The sequence below is a fragment of the Diadema setosum genome, chromosome 8 (genome assembly GCF_964275005.1).
Source record: "Diadema setosum chromosome 8, eeDiaSeto1, whole genome shotgun sequence".
NCBI lineage: Eukaryota > Metazoa > Echinodermata > Echinoidea > Diadematoida > Diadematidae > Diadema > Diadema setosum.
The window spans coordinates 27,378,877-27,400,370 of record NC_092692.1 but is presented as its reverse complement, the minus strand read 5'-3'; the positions used below and the strand labels follow the sequence as shown (position 1 = coordinate 27,400,370).

At 39.8% G+C, this 21,494-nt stretch overlaps 1 protein-coding gene across 1 annotated transcript in view; it reads left to right on the top strand.

Moving 5' to 3' along the window:
* LOC140232172 (LLGL scribble cell polarity complex component 2-like) overlaps window positions 1-21,494 on the top strand; it is a 110,339-nt gene that overhangs the window by 66,418 nt on the left and 22,427 nt on the right. The window contains exons 6-13 of the mRNA XM_072312313.1: window positions 8,614-8,710; window positions 9,571-9,778; window positions 14,528-14,579; window positions 16,319-16,476; window positions 17,438-17,510; window positions 18,256-18,403; window positions 19,733-19,957; window positions 20,478-20,630. Of these exons, the coding sequence (XP_072168414.1) occupies window positions 8,614-8,710; window positions 9,571-9,778; window positions 14,528-14,579; window positions 16,319-16,476; window positions 17,438-17,510; window positions 18,256-18,403; window positions 19,733-19,957; window positions 20,478-20,630 (1,114 nt within the window). The remainder of the gene's footprint in view (window positions 1-8,613; window positions 8,711-9,570; window positions 9,779-14,527; window positions 14,580-16,318; window positions 16,477-17,437; window positions 17,511-18,255; window positions 18,404-19,732; window positions 19,958-20,477; window positions 20,631-21,494) is intronic.

The following is a 21,494-nucleotide window of genomic DNA, read 5'->3' as shown; positions in this document are numbered from 1 at the left end:
CACTGTCTGTTCTCACTCCGTGTCTCGTCGTAGGAGTTGAAAAAAAGAAAAGAAGAGCCTGATCCAGGGACGAGACAATCCCTGCAAACTTATTCCCCTCCCCCCTTTCTCTCTCTCTAAATACTCAGTCCATAGGATTCCTACAGGATCACTATTTGTGCAGCTGGAAAAAATACAACCCCCAGTCTTCCCTCTGTCCCTTCCCTCCTCCCCATTGCTTTTAAAACTCTTTTTTTAATAACTTCAGCAGCTTGCTTGTATACAGAATAAGTGGTATTTTGTGACTGTGGCCCTCCAAGGGTTAAAGAGAGAGAGGAGAGACAAAAATCCAGCCCTCCAGTCGTTGATGAGAATTGTCTTGCGCTGATTGGACCCAAGGGACTCTAGGATGAGAGGAGATTTAGATGAATGTGACGATGCTGGATTGGATAGGAGGTCGCCTCATTTGCAGAACATTAGCCGCATTCACACGCACCGAATTATCGGTTTTTGCATCGCGATGCCAAAATCAATTTTATTTGCCATCGTTCAAACACGTCGTGCATGACAAATTATAGGGAGAGGTCTTTTTTTTTTATTCAAGTGGAAATGAAAAACAAAAAATAATAATTTGGCTGCAAATTTAAAAGCACTTTGAATTTCCAGGCTGCCTCCATGCTGAAACAAATGAATCGTAAACCCAGGCATCACAGTATGCAAACCTAATGTAGAGAGTTGCATTGCGGGATTAAAAAGTAAAATGAATCTTCATGTTCTGTTCAAACGCACTGTATAGGGCAAATCATGAATTTAAAAAAAAAAAAATCACCAGGAGTTATCTTCACATCACGATGTGTAATGGGAGAGTTCACAATTGTTTTGTGTCCAAGAATTCAAGGTTTTTGCATCGAGTTGCGTAAATTGTATATTTTGCACACCGTTAATTTGGAGTTTGTATGAATGCGGCTATTGTGAAAGGCATAATATCCCTCGGCAGGAGATTTTTTTTTCTTGATTGGTGAGTACAAGTGTCCTAAAGATGCTTGTCAGTTCAGTCAAACTAAATGAGTATGTCACATATCATGCTACCCTACAACAGAGAAATGAGGGGAGGTGTAAATTTCATAATTCTTGTTTTAGTGTGTAATTGATTAGCATATTATTCAGTCCATAATAGATACTTGAATGACTGCCACACTTATCACACTATCACACAGACTCTGTCTTTTTTACTCTGCTGATCGACGCAATGATTGTGCAACGATGGCCAACACTAGTTTGATACCTTGGAGATGGTATCGTAATCATGATAGGTACCCTTAAAGAGATCAGTCAGCGACCATTTCAATCCTCTGATTAAAATTGCAGATGTAGTCCATCAATATTGGAAATCAACGATGAGATTGTGCCAGTGGCTGAGAGCTCCCCCCCAAAAAAAAAGAGAAAAGATTAGGGGGGAAAAAAGGAAATATTCTCAGAAGTTCTCACTTATTGCTACAACATCCCATCCTGTCTTATGTCCCTGCTGTGTGCAGGTTTTGATTAGTGCTCAAGTTTGTATGAACGATTTCACTTTAGGGGCATTCCAAAATACTTTTTGCATGTCTGATGACCTGACCTCACTTTTCAGGAGAATGTTATTGAACATGATCAAAACAACTAGAGCTCAGCCAAGACCTTTGTGTCAATCACGACATTCATGGAATACCTGGAATACCGCCACTGCTGCAATTTCCTATTCTTGCTATTCCCCAAGTGATGTCTGCATACTATTAAAGAACATACCACTAAGCATGATGTTGTCTTGAAACCAACACACACACACACTCACTCACACACAGAAAAAAAATAACAGAAACTCAACTAGGGGGGTGTAAATGAGTTCTATCACTGCAACATTCTTCACATAGTCATCAAGTACTGTAGTAAATCAGCAATGCATTCTTTTGTTTATTTCAAGTTGTCAAGAAAACACCATGTACAGATACAAAGAAATTGACAAAACATCGACATGAGAATGTTTATAATTCCTGAATGTGATTCTAAGTCAAATGCATTGAGAAATTAACAAACTTTATTCGATGAATCATACTGTTTCAGGATGCCATTAGTTGATTTGTTGTTGTGCAGACTAACTATGTGCTTTTTTGTTGTTATTCTTATCATGGGAGAACTCTTGATTTATTTACTGCTGCCATTTTTCCCATTGCACAAAGTGTTCCTCTTAGGATGTCTGCCACAAGTTGCCACCTTCACTTATTGCCTCAACCAATCATCTCTGCCCATTGCTTTTGAAGGAAGGATGGGGTTGTAGGGGGCACCAAAGGGTAAACCCCCTTCTCCCCCCCCCCCCCCTCCCAATCCAATTTGGCTTTTAACCCCTTCAGGACAAATCCTTCAAATCACCATTGGCATTTCATACAGTGGAATTGGCAGGCAGTAACAACAAGAGTTAATGGGGAAGGGGATGGGTTATGGAGGGAAGCTAATCCATTACAGTTTAGATTGCCTTTGACAAAGGGAGCCATAACAAAGCAACCTTCACCTTCCCTCCGTGATAGTGGTTTTATCACGGTTGTTGACATTCCCCCCCCCCCAAAAAAAAAGAAGAAAATAGATGAAAGTTAAACAAAAATAGTTGTGGGTTTTTTATGAAGCAGGGAGTGGCTGGAATGGGTATATTAAAAAAGTGATTTCATCTGTACCTAATGGAAAATTAATTGTGGCATTGCCTCACCCAGCTATGCAAAGACTTTCTGTACGATGTTAGGAAATGCACTCGTCAAATTTTATTTGGTTGTTTTCCCCTGCTTGTGTTCAGCAGTCTCGACCACTCTGTTTTTGTTTTGTTTTGTTTTGTTTTTTTAGCTTACATCTTGACAGAGGCAAAAGCCAGCCCCTACAATGCTTTTCTTTACATTTGATTTATTATTGCTAGTATTTTCAACCAAAAAAAGTCCTGATTTCCTCTTTTCAGTACTTTTCATTACATGAACATGTAGCTCACAGATTTATAATTCTCGTTCAATATCAAGTGTTTTTCATTGTTATTTTTGTGTGTTGTTTTCATCTCCGAGACAATACATGCATTGCAGGAGCTTGCTTTATTATTTCTACATTTTAGATATTTCCATAGCTATATTGCTCATATTTCTTTGATGTTTTTAAAGCGTAGATTTACTTTTTTTTTTTCCATCTGTGACATCAATCATTCTTTGGTGTACACAGCCGCCAACTAGTACCAGTATACTTTTGTCATACTTAGTCTTTTTTGTTGTTGTCAAAATCAAGGAAATGTTTTCCACATGGAAGATGTATTTTGCTGATATTTGATTCAGCACGCTCAAAAAGTGCATTTTTATATTTTCTTTTTAAACCAAAACACAACTTTTGCCTTTGAAATCTGTTTTTTAATGTGCAGCAGTATTTTTTTCCTTTTTTGATTTGCAGAGGGTTTTGCAACTACTGTATAAGCTGGTATTTTCAGGAATGAGGAGGTCACATTTTCGTGAGATGTTGTTTTCGCAAAGTGATACTAAGGATATTGTAAGTGCACCATTACCCTAGCGTACGGTGACATTTTCACATGTTGTTAAATTCGTGGTCCAACAGTGATTTGCGAAATTCGCAAAAATTAAACCCATGGGAAAACAACGGCTCATACAGTATGTACGTGTGATCCTTATTATCGAACTTTCAGCTACTTCAACTTGGTGAAATGATCTATTGGTATGGGGATGCTCTTTATCCCCCCCCCCCCCCCAGTCAACATGATAGAGCCATCCTCATCATTCCTAATGTCACAAATACTATCACTGAATTCAATCCCTTGCCTGTTGCGCATGAAGGACTCTAATGGGATCCAGCCCTCACCGCCCTATTGCACCTGACGCGTAGGAATCCCGGCTCCTCCCAGTCCATTATCGGCGCCAATTTGCCAAAGGAGCACCGTCAAAAAGCTCTCACACACATGATTTAAAGGTTTAAAGGAACAAATAGCATTCAAAGAACACATCGGATTTTATGAATCCGCTCAAAGACAGATAGTGACAAAACTGGACTCCTGGACAAATTGTACTGTTTCCTCAAAATTAAACCACATTCCTCTACAGGTTTAGATGTTCAGTCTGCAAAGAAAAAAATTGAGTGAATGCAGCAATATCAGTAGAACGCGTCAGTGAAAATTCAAAATTTGTAACTTTTGAATGGATTGCTTGCTTTTCCTCAAACTTTCACGGATGTGTTCTATTAAAATTTGCTGCATTCTCTCAATCCTTATGGATATGAAGGAGGACTTCTCCTTTAATAAGGTGGACTTCTCCTTTAACAAGGTGAACTTGTCCTTTGACAAGGAGAACCAGAGCTTGTAGAGATCTCCATCAGTGGGTTTGTGGCATTCTTGGTATGGCATTCTTGTCATGCCTGAGCCTTGCTAAGTACTTGACCCTTCAGGGGAACCCCCTAGGAGGTCCTTGTGGTAAGAAAGAATGATGGGGATCCTCCCTCCCCCCCCCCCCCCAACACACAGTCGAGGGCGTACTCGTTTTATTTCCGTCGTTTCTCATACTTCGTTTGGTACAATTTCTTTATTCGTTCCCTTTGTTTCGAAGTATTTAAAAACAATTCTTTCAGGTGTCTCGCACTGCACATGCATTTTCGTAACGGCGATTTTTCTGGGGAGAGGAGCACTCAGATCGCACTTCCACACATCATTCCAGTGGTATGCAAGATGATTGTCTGGTTTTGTTTGTTGTTGGCTTACATGCTATTCCAGTGCATACAAGTTATAGAGTGCGTTCAGAAACTCACTTTCCAAACAACTTCTAGGGATTTTTTTTTTTTTTTTTTTTTGCAGTTGATAAATGCAAAGCTGTTTTGATGATGAGGTTAAAGACAAGTTTCTAAAACACCGTAAAAAAGTGCAATCGCAAACGCGTTTGAGCCAGAAACGCATTTCTGCAGATTTGATCAAGTCGTTTTGAAACGTGTTTATAGCATGGACCTGCCCACGCCAAACACTGCCAACTGCACGTCTTTGCTCCTCAAGTCAAACTGCGCAATGTAGCTGCGCAGTGACAAGCCTCCACGTCGACTCACAACAGAGTTGACAAACACAACACCTCGAGAAATGCGATCCGAAAGGTGTTTGTTAACATGTTTTGATAGCGGATATTGAAATGAGTTTCAGATGTGAGAAAATTGATAAACGCAACCTTAGTGTGATGTTTAGTCCCAGTCGAGTTGCTTGTCGGTTGCAGATGAGAAATTTCTGGCCTGTCTTTATAGCTGAGACAGTTGCTTTTTGGGACAAAGATCTTACTCCGCAAGTTGTCTTGAATAAGTGACAGTGACTAAACTGCCTACCCCTACTGGTTAAAAAAAGGAAGGGCATTTCTTTTTTGTTTCCCCATAGAAGACTTGAAAAGAGTTATGTCCCTTGTTTTTCTCCCTCCTTTTTTTTTTATTAGCAGTTCTATAAATCTCAATTGACAAATGACAGTCAAACAGATATGAATTTAATGTGTGTTTGACAATCTTGTCGTATCCGAAGCGGAAGACGAATGTGGAAGTGGTGACTGACTATAAGCTGCCATGTGCATCCCTCATGTCGGCAAATCTCTCATGGACATTTCCCCTCAAATGTTTGAAGAGCTATACAGATTATTGGAGCAGGTTGACATTTCCTTCTCAGCGGTAGCCTCTAGTGGTCGTTATTGACATGTCGCGATTACTTTGTGAGCCTTAGTTTGCCTGTCTCTAGACTCAATGGTTTTTCGTGATCAACCGGTGATGGAACTGAATACCTGGGTATTGTATCCTCAGTATCATTGATGCCAATGGTGAGATACCCAGTTGAAAAATCTGATATATGGCTCGACGTAAAGTCACACGGGATTGGCTTTTGATACCACCTGGCCAAAAGCAATATCGTGACACTAAATGTGCATATCTGTCACATCAGCGGCTCGTGCTGATGGTGGTATTCAGGTCCAGTCTCGATTTGGCGAACGATTTCTGGCAGCACTTAATAGAGTGGGACAGAAATTAAGACCTCATCAATTTCTCAATGATTAATTTAATTCTTTTCAAGTGCCAACTTCCTTTTTGTTCCATACGTTTGTCTTGTCTTTTCTTTGACAATTCTCTCGACAAGAAGGAAAAGAACATTTAGATAAAGAAAAGAAGAAAAAGCATGAATGTAAATGTTTTTCCCTGAGATCTTGGTATGTTTCATAATGCTTTCATTCTCTTGAGCAGTTCTATCCATTGGCCTTTATTCCACAAATTTCCATCCAATCACTTCATCATGCCACTGTGTTCCTCCTGATCCACCTGCATGAGTGTTTTCCCTCCCTCCCTCCTCTCCTAAGCATCCACCACCTCTTCCTCCTCCTCCTCCTCCCCACCACCACCTCCTTCCCCCCTCTCTCTGACTCCCTGCAAGCTTAAAGGCAGCCTACCATTAATGTGCACAAATCACCTCATTATGGAAATATTTTTACGGATTGCATAGTGTTCCTTTGAATGCATTTCTTTTTGCTCTCACTCACGGCTGTGTTTGGGCATATTTTATGGTGGAATGGTTTGAAATCACACATTTTCTGACATGTTGGCGGAAGTCATAGGATGACTCTAATTAACAACACTGTATCTACATTGCTTCCTGCAATAGTAGATGCAGCATTGCTCTGCGGGGCTGATTTAATCTTTCCTCTTTTCATTGCATTTTTTTTTTTGTGTTCAAATACCTGATTATCACTTCAGCTTTCCACCCCCATCCCAACGCTATTTTCCTGCATTCTAACAGCTAACAAAAAAAAAAAACCAAAAAAAACAAACAAACAAACAAAAACACAAATAGCAGTTCACACGATCATATCACGTATACACATGTCAACGTATGCTGGAGAATTTACACTGAGGAAAAATCAAAACAGCACTTCTGAATAAATTCCGTGATGTAACTATAATGGTTCAGGGAAACATTGTGTGAAATCAGACGCAAAGCCCCATAGTAAGTTATAACTTTTTGATTTTATGTTAACCATTAACCTTCCTCCCAGTGGATGCTGGATTTACTGTCTTGTGTCGGGATTTTGGTCATATCTCTTTGTTAAAGAATTCCTTTTGTTTCATTCACTCTATTCATACAAAGCAATATTTTTTTCTCTCAGGGTAAATTCTCCTAACCATGCAATATCATACAATATTATCATGACAGTTATCTGCACCAACTAACAATTTGTTCATCATGGCATGCAGTGGTCTGAATTGACAATTTTTATCATTATAAAATCACATCTTGAACGTAGTCACAGACAAGCTCATCATTTATCGTTGTGTAATGTGTAGTGCAACGTAGTAAGCAAATCACCTTGCACTAATCGATGCTGATGTGAACTTGTACTTTTAGTTGTAGGTAAGCTTCATCAAGACTTCAAATGTGTGCACAAAACTTTCATACTGAAATTAGAGATGAGACAAGATCAGACATGTTTCGTATGATAGTGCTGCTTTGAAATTTGACACAATAAATGTTGAATGTCACTTGTACTGATCTCAGCTTGAAGTCTCAAGTACAGACTGATTTAAGAAACCTAACACAAACCACTTTGAATGTTGCACTTGCTGTTTTGAGAAAGCAGCAATGCTTTTTCTATATTTTCCATCACAGTCTTGCAAAGATAACCTTTGTCAGTTAATGTGCGGAATGAGATGAAAATTTATGTCCTAAAAGGTACCTTCTCATAAAATAAATTAAAAAAAAAAGAATATTATCTACCAGATGTCTTATATTCATATTTTTTTGTGAAAAGGATTATAAGAAAATGTGCATTTAACAGTAGTGGTGATTATTAACATGATGGTAACTTGCTTGAGAAAAATTTGCGTAATTGCAATTGCAGTCATATTTTAGGAAAATGACGGCCCAGTAGAACTTGAGCATTATTGTAGCTAGTTTTGTAGTTTGTAGACATTATACATGCGGGTTGTCATGGATCATCTAACCTTATGATTATCAATAAGAAATTTGAATTGATCCATAACAAAGTTAACTGAAAATCTATATTTTTCAAGAAAATTGAGTATCAAGAAGTTAATTGTAGCCCTGAACATCATGGGTGTATTGGTCTTAAACAATAGTTTACTACAAATCAATGATCCAAAAAAATAGTTTGGCTTGTGAAGAAACGCATTGAAATTATAGTGGTGTATATCCTATAGCACTGATATAGCGGGCGTATAGACACGATTATCATATGTATAATGCATACTACTCCCACATTATACTTCTTCAGTTGCTTATGCTCCTTTTCCCCCTTTTGTTTTTACTTTCCCCTTCTTGCTTGCCATCCTGTTTTGTCTATCTAAATATGATCTTACTATCCTCCCCCTCCCCATCCTTTACCTCCTCCAACCCCCAACCAACCCCTCCCCCCCCCCAAAAAAAAAAAACAACCCTTCCCCAAAACTTTCTGCTTTTCATGCCCAACAACCATCCATCCATCCTACTATCAATTCATCCATCCATACTGCCGGTCTACCCATCCATCCATCCGTCCGTCCGTTCGTTCGTTCGTTCGTCTGGCCGCATGTGGCCCCGCCCGGCAACGGCTCTCCTCTCTTAACCAGGTTACGTGATTCTTCATCCTCTAGTGTCCCCGACGACTTCAAGGTCAATCCAGGCGCAGTTGAGGCGATAGCTCAGCACCCAAGTGACAAGGACCGGGTAAGGGGGACATGGGTGGAGGGATGAAACTTTTCGAAATCTAAAATCATGCCACGTATCAACACTCGCCTTTAGTTTTAATGCGCAATTCCACATGTTCCGGTTAACTTTCATAGATACGTTAGAATCATATACTGTATATGGAGTGGTGAAGTTTCATCAAAATCTGACGTAAGAGAAGAAAGTTATGGAGTTCTTATTTGCGAAGATGTTGCTGTATTTGTGGCTGACATGTATGTCACAATCTACCCTCGTTTGTTGCCATCTGTCCATTTTACCATTTTATAGAGCACAGACCATTTGATTAGTAACTTACCAAGATTATCTGTGAGATGGAAGTGCAAGGTCCATGGAGTACAAATCTACTGGTAATATAAATAGATTTAAAATTTATGTGCTGTCAACTCCACAAACTATGCACGTTCCTTCTCTTTTCTTCCTTGTTACAGCATAGTCACTTTCCCTGTTAAATATACATACAAACTATGAACTCTAGTCAAGTTGCACAAAATTACTAAATATACATATACAAACTATGAAGTCAGGCTTGGTAAACAAATGATAGTCATGACATCATTGATTTTTAGGCATTCTTTGAAGTCATATCTGCTAGATTTAATTCCATTTTTTGAGATGAGTGGGTTTGCAAACAAAACTGAAAATCAAAATAAGTTAACTAGCTTGTTAATGTCTATATGTATCTTTGTGTCTTTCTGACCTGATGACCCCATTTGCCACCAACCCATCCCTCCATCCCTCCATCCTCCCTCCATCCCTCCTTCCTTCCATCCCTACTTCCTTCCTTCCCTCCCTCCATCCCTACCTCCCTCGAACAAACAAATAAACATACATACAAACAGCTGCTGATTGGCTACAACCGGGGACTGATGATCATCTGGCGTCAGAGCGAGCTGATGCTGGAGGCGTCGTTCGTGGGCCACCAGATCGAGTCCCTGTGCTGGCACCGCGACGGGACCCACTTCACCAGCTCGCACAATGACGGTAGCTACCAGGTGTGGAAAGTGTCCGAACCGTCGCCGCCCCCCAAGGACCCGCTGGTGCCCTACGGTAAGGACGGCGCTCAGACCGAGTTTAACAGTGATTGTAGATTCTCCCGCAATGAAAAATTTCGTTCTGAAAGAGCCTATAGCGTGGGGATTCATGGAGAGGGAAGGTCGGCCAAGTTATGGTACATTCAAGAATCCCCGTAACAAATTATATACAGCTTCATCAGTGATCTCTATTTAAGTACACACACAGCCAAAGGCCCAAATTCACGAAGGTGGTACAAATGAAACCATGGTTTAAACCATGGACAAAAACCGTGGAGCGCCAAGTGTCGCATGGGTTTTTTCGTTATGAAATCAGTCATTTCGTTGATGAAATGATTTTGTAACGAAATGACAACATTTTGTAACTAAATAAACATTTTGTCCACGAAATGATTATTTCGTTAACGAAATGACCAATTTCGTAACAAAATATTCCGTGCGACACTTGGCGCTCCATGGTTTTTGTCCGTGGTTTAAACCACCACCTTTGTGAATTCAGGCCAAAGAGTCTTGATTGCTGGAGTCGACTGTTACTGATGAGCATGCGCTTTGATGCACATATTCACTGACCAATGGCTGACGGGTGCTATTCCTGGTTTTGAATGTACCCTAGTGGGCAGCGAATGAAGACCCGAGTCAATCGGACCACATAGGTTTCCCCACGCTACCGGGTCTTTGAGAGGAAGAGAAAACGTATCATTCACTTATTACACCATGGCCGCAAGACCTGACATGATTACCTTTATGCCAGACCTGAGATGGCGACCACTGTAATCCATTTGTAGAGTTGTGTGTAGCCAATATATCTTGTTCCACATCCATCAACAAGATAATGACGCCATTAACTCAGTCTGCAGAGCGGTCTCATTTAATCAGGCGTATCTGTAGTTGGAAGGAGTATAAAGTATGCCTTTACCACTTCTGTTTCTCAAACAATTTTACTGGTTGCAAGTTTTTTATCTCTCGACGGAAGTAGGCATCACTGACTAAGCACTTTGAGGAATCATAAACATGGCAGAAAAGTTTATTGTGATGGCAGAAAATGCTCATCAAGTCTACTCTGTTAACTCCATTTATGCCATTGTGAGTTTTACTGAAATTTTAAAAGAGTCATGCAAGCGGCAGGAAAGCTCGGAATGTTAAATCCGCCCCTTGTAGTTTATAAAAAACACACAAACAAGAAGATAGAGAGTAGATTTCATATAGATGTATACCAGGTGCAATATTCATGTGTAATGAAATTTATGTGTGTCTCATGCCTCCATACGACAGCTCAGAATCTGTCGTGTGAGACCACAAGCTCACAGGTTTCATCACTTTTACCTCTTCCTTCTCTGTTGTTGTATTTTTTTGTTTTAATTCACATTTGTATGTTCATAGAGAATGCAATTTCTTATGTCTCTCTCTGTGGCCAAATAAAAAGTGATAAATGAGAAGGATAATGTGATTTTGACGGTATGATTTAGGAGAAACGAATTACCGGAGACCGTCAGGGAGCTTGCTCTAAAAGGCGTAAAACCAAAAACAAAAGGGCTCACTGTTCTCATTCTTTTATATGTCGTGTGCATGAGACTGCACATTTTTCTGAGACACGATACTGTTCTCATTCGACAGTGACAGATGGGGAGTGTTGCCGTGACCGGCAAAAATTCATTTTTCCCTTCCTCGGCAATGTATCCTCTGCTCATTATGAATTCATAGAGACAGAAATTCAAAAGAGGGGAGGATTAAGAAAATGATGCAGCGAGGGAGAGAGTGAGCTGTACAACATTCATGGCTTACGACTGCGGTTGATAATTCATGGTGGAGCTAAAGAGAAAATGTCAAAACAAGTAATGGATAATGTGGCTTTCACTTGGGAGAAGGGAACAAAAATCCCCCACCACGTTAATGTCGCCATAGCTTTCCCCGAGTAGAGGAAGAGATAGAAAAAAAAAAATGTAAAGCTGGTGCTGTTAACACCCCAACTTGCCTTCCAGCAATCATGACTGATGGTTACGGCTCTCCCCAAAGCCAGTGTTTTGTTGTTGTTGTTTTTTTTTGTACCATCATTCAGTCCAAACATGGGGAATAGTAGGAGGGATTGCTGTATTCTCCCACCAAATGTCAAATGGTGGTTGTCATAGACTACTTAGTGCGAGTCTGTTCTATCCCTGAAGGGTATGTGTAGCATTCAAATTAACTCTCTAGGTGCACATTCTCTGTACTGGCTCCACATAGCCTAGTTTGTAGAAAAACTAATGATAATGGTGATAATAATTTGGAGAGGCCAAGTGATAAATGATGATGATTAAAAACAATGATGAAAAAAAAAAATTAGAATATGATAAGAATAATGAGACAAAGACTACCCAATGAAATAGGACACTGAGATAGATAGTGGTTTGTTTCAGATTTTTTGCCACCAGTTGTTTCTGCATCACACACATTTTGTTTTGCCCTTGCTGTAATGCAAGCAAACAGTCGCATAAGTCATTCTCACATGAACCTTTACTGGAGAACAAGCATATGGCTGCGAGAAATCCAATAGTACCATCATAACTTGGAGGGAATACTCAGACATTGTTGTGAGAAAGAAAAAGAGTAAAAAACCTTCGAGTAGAGGTCAAGTTTCGCGATATGTAGACAGACCAAATACTGATAGATGTTTATCTTTTTGGTACATAGCAGGATTGAGTATCGCTGCCCTATGCAGATGTTTTGAGAAATTGGTGGAACTGGGTGCAAGCCTTCTACTCGCAACCATCCAAGTCTTGAGAGCATTTCATTGTAGAAATTATCATCTGTATATATCATCTACATGGCATCTTTCAATTTTAGTTTGCCATGTAAAGTTTAGACAGAGAGGATTGAACTGACATCCATACAAAGTAAAGCAAAAAAGCTAAAAAAAAAAAAAGATACCCCAAGTGAAACAGGCCACCAAATTTCCCTCTTGGTTGCCCGATCGGGCAGTTAAAATTCAAAAATATAAGAATTTTCATATTTCTTGTAGTTACCCACCGCTACATTTCCTTTTCAGTTTTTAAGTTGCCCGAACAGGCCACTGGCGGAAAAAAAGTTAGTGTCAAGCCCTGCAATAGATTTCTTTGCTCATTTGAGTGGTAGTCAAGGGCATCATGTGGATGAAATTTGTGCACATTTGTCTCATTGGCGCAGAAAGGGATAAGTGAATGGTAACATTTTGAAGAGAAACTTCTATTGGTTGCCTGTACAGGTTGTTTGAAAGCATTCAAAAGTACTTTTATTCAGTTCCTCTGTTGTGATTAGCCATGCTTTCAGAATTGACCTTTCTTGTAACTAAGAATGTAGCTATCTCCCTTTCCACACACACTCACACACATATCAGAACACTACCATCAACTCTCTTACAGTCCAAGGTTTTATCGTCTCTGCAACAGCCGCTGGATCTCTTTGCTATGGTTTAAAAAGCATCAGCTTAGTAGATTACAACTAAGCTGCCATTGGATAAGATCAGCATATTCAAATACACTTGAAATGTCACACGTGACAAATGTTTTTCCTTGTTACCAGAAAACTTCCCGAGACTTTGCCTGAGTTAGCAAGAGCCAGTGCACGTAAACTTATCAATCATCATTCATCCTTAAATGCATTCGTAATTTACGACACCATTACAGCCAGCTATGTGAAACTTACTTGTCCGTCATTGATCGAAAATCAAAGACACTGTCCTACAGTGTCTCAGTACATAATGAATCAGACAATGTCACTTGGTCAGATAAGTCAAGAGTCATCATAGCTTTTCTCTGCCATAAATCATGCTTTATTTCCAGAAAAAGATGAAGGTCTGTTGTCACATTCATCCTCTTACAGTGCAAAGAGCAAGTTTCAGTTGTGAAGCTGATGTTACATATAGATGGTGGCAGTTAGGGGAGGGGGAACATTCAGAATGTGTCGTTAAAAGATGGTTGGAAGTGCTAGAAAATTATTCAGGTGCCATATATGGTACAAACAGAGTTGGACTTACAACTGTACACATACTCGTAGCAGTATGATAGTGAAACAGCCTGCTTTATTTAGCTTGTAATTTAAGATTTCTACATACTATACATGTACAAAATTTAGATTGTCCACGTATAGGCCCTAGTTGTTTACAAGTTGGTTTTTTAGCATTACATGCATTTTTTATTTCACTTTTTTTTATTCTTTTCATTTTACTCATGTTTGTAGTCTCATACACAAAGTCATCTCTTTTATATCTTAGTGTCATTATGTATAATCTACAAGAATTGTATTTACAAGTCTGTTGTAATGTTATTTGTATTCCATGTTTGTATTCTCATACCTGGAGAGGGAGTCAAAAGAGTCAATAAAAATCTACAAGATTCTACTAATGCAAGAGCTGGATTCTACTAATGGAAGAGCTGGATTAGAATTTATTCCTTCGAAAGGCTGTGAGCACAAAAAGTCAGGTTCCGATCGGGTGCAAGGGATCAGGTAATTTTTTCCCCTCAAGCGTGAGATTTTCGTCGATTGGCACGAGGAAAGCTACATGAAGTGCGCGAGCCTCATGCTCATTGTATGAGACTTGTCAGGCATGCTGCCGTGCAGCAATTAATTATGTAGGGCCAATCTAAAGTGCATTTGTTCCCATAGCTCCGCATACCAGACAGCACTGGATATCGTTGTGCTGTGTATAGAAGCCGTTTGAAAATTTTCTCTCCCTCCATTGTTCATTATTAGATTTGCGTGACGTTCTCTAACACCTATCTATCTCTTATCTTTCTCTCTCTCACATCCACAGGTCCATTTCCATGCAAGGCCATTCCCAAGATTCTGTACCTGACCACAAAAAGGTGAGGTGGATGATCTAGAGATGCCCGGTGTGAAAATCAAATATCCTCTTGTGAATTCCACTTTCATGGCCTTGGCAAATGTAGTGTTTTTTCATGGTGTTTACAAAACTTTTGATGTTGTTGTTTAAAAGGAAATCATGGCCAGTTGAGATTTAGTCTGATAAGAAAGAGTTCAATTTTATAGAGCAAAGCAAAATCAGATAAGATTGAAGAAGGTCTGAAATTGTGAGGTTTTACTAATCTTATTCATTCTCTTCAAAATAACTTTTAATTGTCCAGAATTCCCCTTAAAGGGACATTCCAGATGATTTTCATAATTTCACATCATGTAGTACATAAATCGACAACTCCATGTATAGATTTATGGAATTTATTGTGGTTCTTGAGCAGAGAAGCAATACTTTGAAAAACCTTAAACAAATAACACTGAACAAGGATGATGACATAGGATGTTCACATATTCTAGAAATGTAGCAGTGTAATTTCATTACAATACCGCTTGCTTGCAAGTTCACCTGTGTATAATCTATGCATGCCTTCTTCTTTTGTTCTGCTTCCTTGAGCCCCAACTCGTGCATTCTTATGGTGACTCTGCCATGTCATCATCCTTGTTCATTGCAGTTGGTTCTAAATTTTGAAAATATTCTTATTCTTCATCCCAATTATCACAAATTCTGAAAGTCTTCCTCAGTAGAACTAATTTATAGCTGTTCAAATGTAAAAATCTGAAAATCATCCGGAGGTCTCCTTTAAACCTGCCAGCCAGTGTGGATTAAAGGAGAATTACAATGTTTTATACTATAAATTAATATCTTACAAAAAAGACATTGAGACGAACATTCACATACTTCATGAACCCATTTGTTGTTAAAAGTGTAGGTTGTAGTGGACACTCCACTGGGTATTGAGTCATATCTTTGGCACCAGCGAAAGGTGATAACTCCAAGGGCATTATTTTAATAGCCAACCATAGCATAAAGAGGGAGTTGAGACATGCCCAAGGGCTAATGTGAACATGACGCATACACACCCCATCATTTTTTTTCCCCTTCTTTTAAATGGTGGATGCGTGAATGAAATCAGTGAGTGTGACAGAGCAGTCACCAGGGGGATGCTGACACCCCTGATGGGGGTGTGAAATTTATGCGCCTGATGGGAATCCAGGGAAAGTGCGATGAACTCTTTGAGCGTAACATCATCAATCACTCCATCTGCTGTATGACATGCTTGAAATCGTTTGTGCATCAGAGATAAGAGGATGTTATGAGGGGAAGACGGTGAGAGGAGGGAAGATGATGAGGGAAAAAGAGATGAAACCAAGAATGGAGGCTGCAATGAAATGAATCAGAGAAAACAGATATACAGTGATGATGGTAGGATGGAGGAAAGGATAGAAGAATGAATGCATCAAAGGAGATGTGAAATTTTAATTTGTATAGTATGTATTGTATGGCTTAAAAGAGAGGCATCAAAAGTCGATTGAAATTGAAATTGCTTGAAGGAAGAAGTTGGAAAAATGATGTGATTGGTTTATAAAACAATATGATTTGAAATGCCTTTGCCAATGCCATCATGGTATCACATGTTACGGATACTGTCTTGATTCCAATTCAATCATTTGATTTGATAAACTGTTGTTATAATGCACTCTTAAGTATGCAAAGCCAGCGTGTCCCAGCAAAGAAGCCAAAAGGGTTATGCTTTAAAATGGTAGCCTCTCGTGACCTTTGCGCCCGCAGCGAGCCTTTCACAATCTTCTCCGGCGGCATGCCGCGGGCAAGCTACGGCGACCACCACGTCGTGACGGTCATCCAGGACAAGGGACAGCACGTCGTCTTCGACTTCACCTCCAAGGTCATCGACTTCTTCACCATGTCCGACGTGGACGATGAATATGGTGAGCTCCTATTATTAACCCTTTGTGTGTTTTGAATGTTGATTGGTACAGAAAACCCCATAGCGCTTAACACATTGTCCATAGTACTGTATACGCCATATATTTCGCGAGTCTAAATTTTTGCGAATCGAGACTTCCCGATGATTTCGCGAGTGGTTGAATTCGCGATCGTGGAGTCCTGTACTGAATGGAGAAATGTGTACGCGTACGTCACATTCATATCAGGATCAAAGTCAATATTTTCGCGTGTTTTTAATTTCGCGAATAGCAGCTGACTCGCGAAATTCACGAAAATAAAAACCTCGCGAAATATTCGGCGTATACAGTACCTGGCACAGAGAGGGTATAGAGTGTAGAGTTGTGTGCAAAAGTTGCATTCATCTTTATTTTACTGACATAAGTTTGTGCAATTGACTTGCACATTTGTGAGAGAGGGAAAATTAGTTTTCAGGCCCTCTGAAGAGGCTGCTGTTGTTGTTTTTTTTTAATTATCAGGAGTGTACGAAAATGTGTCTGAATATTACTCATTCTATGATGTCATGCAGACTTTATTAGACCTTGATAGGAATGAGCATAAGAGCATTTCATGTGCACACCCCCCCCCCCCCCCCAAGATTTCCAATTTGTTCATGCAATGAAAGCGAATTTGAATCTCGGTGATATCAGTGAGTACTTTGATGATGATGATGATGATGATGATAATGATGATCATTACATTGATGACCATGCAATTTAGTGATAATGATAATTACTGTCTCTATTATTCATAGTAGTAGCATCATCGTAATCATTACTAACTATTGTGCCTGCAACACTGTATTCATATTGTTATGGAAATCACGACACGACAACCCATCTAGTGACTTGAGTGTGTCATCCTTCAGATTGAAGTACATTTAGAATGCCATTAAAATGATTAAATTCTTTACTTATGCTTATTTCTCTTTGTCATGGATCACAGAATTTGATGAGCCGCACACACTGGCCGTACTGGTGGAGGAAGAAATCATCTTCATTGATCTGCAGACAAAGGGGTAGGTCTGGAAGAAAGACTAAGAAGGGAAGACAAGAAATATTCTTCGAAATCAAATCAAATCAACATAAATTTGAATTCCAGCTTCACAAATTCAATGTACAATGTCATAATCGCACACAAAACATTTCCCTTGCTGTCCTGCGCGTGGTTTGATCTTTGTCTCTCAGATAATTCTTCCCTTATTATAATGCCTTTGATTGGAGTGAGTACAGACAGAATAAGAATGAGAGGCTCATTTTGCAACAGTCATTTTGCCATGGCTACAGTGTATGCCATATATTTAGAGAGTCACTATCTTTTTTTCTCTCCTGACATTTTAGCAAGTGGTCAAATTCATGATTGTGTAGTACATACAGCAGTGGACGAAGATATGTATGTGTGCAAGTTGCATTTATGTCAGCATTAGAGTTAACCTGTTGAGTATGAGCTGATTTTACTATAACACGCATTTCCCAAAGACACCTGCCTGAGTATACTCGGGACTAGTCTTCAATGTGTTGATAGTTTCTTGTGTTTGATATTGAATTTGTGAAATTCAAAAAAAAAGAAAAAAAGGGGGGAAAAAAGAATTTTATTTCAGGAGAGCGATATTGTGGCATGTTGATCGTTCATTGCGCATGCAACATTTGTGCTCATTGTGCTCATAACTGACATTGCATATAAACTGGACATTTTGTTTATTAGTATATCATTTACTGATTCTCATTTTTATGTTTGTGTTTTTTTTTCTCCATTCCTCTCAGGTGGCCCACGTTCCAACTGCCTTACCTCTCCTCCATCCATGCCTCCTACGTCACCTGCTCCAATTACTTTGCCAACGTGCCCTCCCACCTCTTGGAGAAGATCCAGGAGGCGGGGGAGCAGCAGCAGCAGAACTCAGTCTCACAGCGGGTGGGTGTGGCAAGGGGGTGGTAGTAGGAGGGGGGAATCCCTTGGTGTATTGGGGTAGGGAGGAGGAGAAGTGGGAGGAGGGTTTGATGAGGAGGAGTGTTTGAGAATGATGAGGAGGAGAGTTTGATGAGGATGAGAAGGAGGAGGAGGATTTTAGAAGGAGGATGAGGAGGAGGGTTTGAGAAGAATAAGCAGAGTGGAAAAGGGAGGAGTTGCTTGTCTCATTTTTTGACAACAGTGACTTTGGTGGGCCTGGGTTGGGTTGGGTTGGATGCATGTTTTGGTGTAATGAAGATTTTGAAATGGAAAATAATGATAGCCATAATGAGGAGGAGAAAGCTGAATGGCGATTATCACACTGATGATGATGGTGATGATGATGGTGATGGTGATGGTGATGGTGATGGTGGTGGTGATGGTGATGGTGATGGTGGTGGTGGTGGTGACGATGATATGATATGATGATGATGATGGCATGGAAGTGATGACAAAGATGAAGACATTGACGTGATGATGAGGGTAGGAGAAATTCTACAGTGTTTCTTTAGTGATGAGGATGATGAAGATGATAATAGTGCCGATGTTTATGACATTCAGTTGATGAGATCGTATTGGTGGTGGTGATGATAGCATTAGAGGTGTTGATGGTGCTGATGGTGAAGATGTTTATAACGAAGATGATGCTACTGATGATGGTGATGACTGACTGGATAATGGTCCTACTGATGTTGAGGAGCATGCACAGAAAAGGATAATAAAGCAGAAACAGAAGCTAAGAGCAATAGTGGCAGTGGTATAGACATGAAACGTGCTGATTTTAATGTCAAATAAACTGTGAAGCCATTATGTTGATGGGACCATATCAAGAAATGCAAGTGATGAAATATCAAGTATAATCAGGGATTGAATATTCAGTGTCAGGGCAACACTTCCACCTGGTTGATCCCAAAGCAATGTAATATTTATCCAGTCAGAATCATACATAGAATTGTGTTTATTAAATAATAAGACAAGACAAGAACAGCAATAAGGTGTGTCCAAACCATGAAATCAATTGCGACGGGTAACCTGTTTCCTACGGCACCCCAAACTCTCTGTAAACCTTATACAGGATCCCTCTGAGTTCCCCATTCTTACCGCTTCCCAAACTCTCTGTAGACTTTATACAGGGTCTCTCTGAATAACATAGGTAGTAGAGTTGATGAATGTTCCATCTAGAGATTCTGCATAGTTCTGTCCCACAAGCACTTGTCACGTTTTGCATTTGTCAAGTTTCTCAAGAGATTACCAGTACTTCTAATGCCATTCTGCCCCTCACAAATCGTCCAGGACTTCCCAGTGACCGGCGGCAAGAACCTGGTGGAGACGCCGGTGTTCCACGACCTGCTCCTGACCGGCCATGAGGACGGCTCCATCCGCTTCTGGGATGCGACCACCTCCTCGCTGCGATTCCTCTACCGCCTCAATGTCGCCCCCATCTTTACCAGTGACGGGGAGCAGAATGGCACGGTGGGCGCGGTCGAGGCAGAAGAGGAGTGGCCGCCGTTCCGAAAGGTGAGAAGGTTAAGTAGCCACGTCCATGCAGACCATAACTCTATGCATCTGTGGGGCCTGTGTTTATGTACAGTGTATGTGAAAACTTAGAGGCATTTTTTTTGTTGAGTGCACTATCATTCTTTATTATTCTTTCGTTTATATTTGATAATACATTACCATGTGTGTGACTCATACCTTGACAAGATATTGATATAGAGCTGCCAATTAGTATTTTTTGTCATATTTCTTTTGCTTTTTCTTTATCAAAACTATTAGGTGTGTAAATGAAAATCGGTATTTTCCTGAAATTTACTTTAGCATGCTTTATGTTTGCAATATTCGTCTTTTATTCAAAACATGATTTATGCCTACAGAATATGTTTTTTTTTTCTTTTTTAATCGTGCAACAGTAGGTTCTCTGATCTGCAGAGTATGGCAGCTGTGGTGATAATTCTTTTTTTCCTTTAATGTCATTACCTCAGATTGAATGATCTCAACTAACATTGCTGATGGGTTCATTTTTTTTTCCCCCTTCCAGGTTGGAAACTTTGACCCCTTCAGCGACGACCCACGCCTTGGCATTCAGAAGATCGCCCTCTGCCCGCAGAGTGGCACCCTGGTTGCCGCGGGAACTGCCGGTCAGCTGGTGGTGCTGAAGATTGGGGAGGAAGATGTGGAGAAGGCGGTGGAGGTGAGAGAGGAGCAAGTTTGAAGTCAATCTTAAAGGGATTGTATCGTTTTGGTTGAGACCTAACTTCAGGTCTCTGACATTTTTGTTGAGATGATCACCTTTTACGAATGTGAAAGAGCATGTAATTCCAAGAGAAATTCAATGTTTATTTGATGAAAATTGCTTTTGAAATGGCTGAGATATCCAAAAAGGAGCAATCCTAACAAAAGGTGGGACCCACCTTTCATTACGATCACTTTGTTTTACTTTGTTTTTGGATGTCTCGGCCATTCCAAAACTGATTTTCATCAAATAAATTTTGAATTCCTCTTAAAATGGCATGCTCTGTACTATTTCGTAAGTGGTTTCTTGTTATCTTGCAAAAAGTTAAAAAACCCAATCCTCATCCCCCAATACTATACCATCCCTTTCAGTGAATCCCTTTACAAGCACTGTCACTGGCTGTAGTCACATGCATATTCTCTGGTGTTGCATTAAATCAGGTCTGCAGAATCGTGTATTATTTTTATTGGCAGGATGTCATTTTACTGCCATTTGTTTGTTTCATTTCCTCGTTTGCTCTCAGATGTTCTCAGCCTTGTTAGACAAAACATGGTTATGCAGTTGGTTTAATGTACTATAGTTTCCATCACCAAGTATGAGTGAAATAGTATACAAATAATGAATGTTTATGAGTGCAATGGACAGAATATTTCATGAGGTGAAAGATGAAATGATCCATTCAATGAGGCGCAGCCGAGTTGAATGGATCAAACATTTCATCTTTCACCGAATGAAATATTCTGTCCATTGCACAAATGAAAAACATTTATTATTTGTTTTATATAACGTCTGAAATAGATCCTTGTCATTTGATGTTTTATT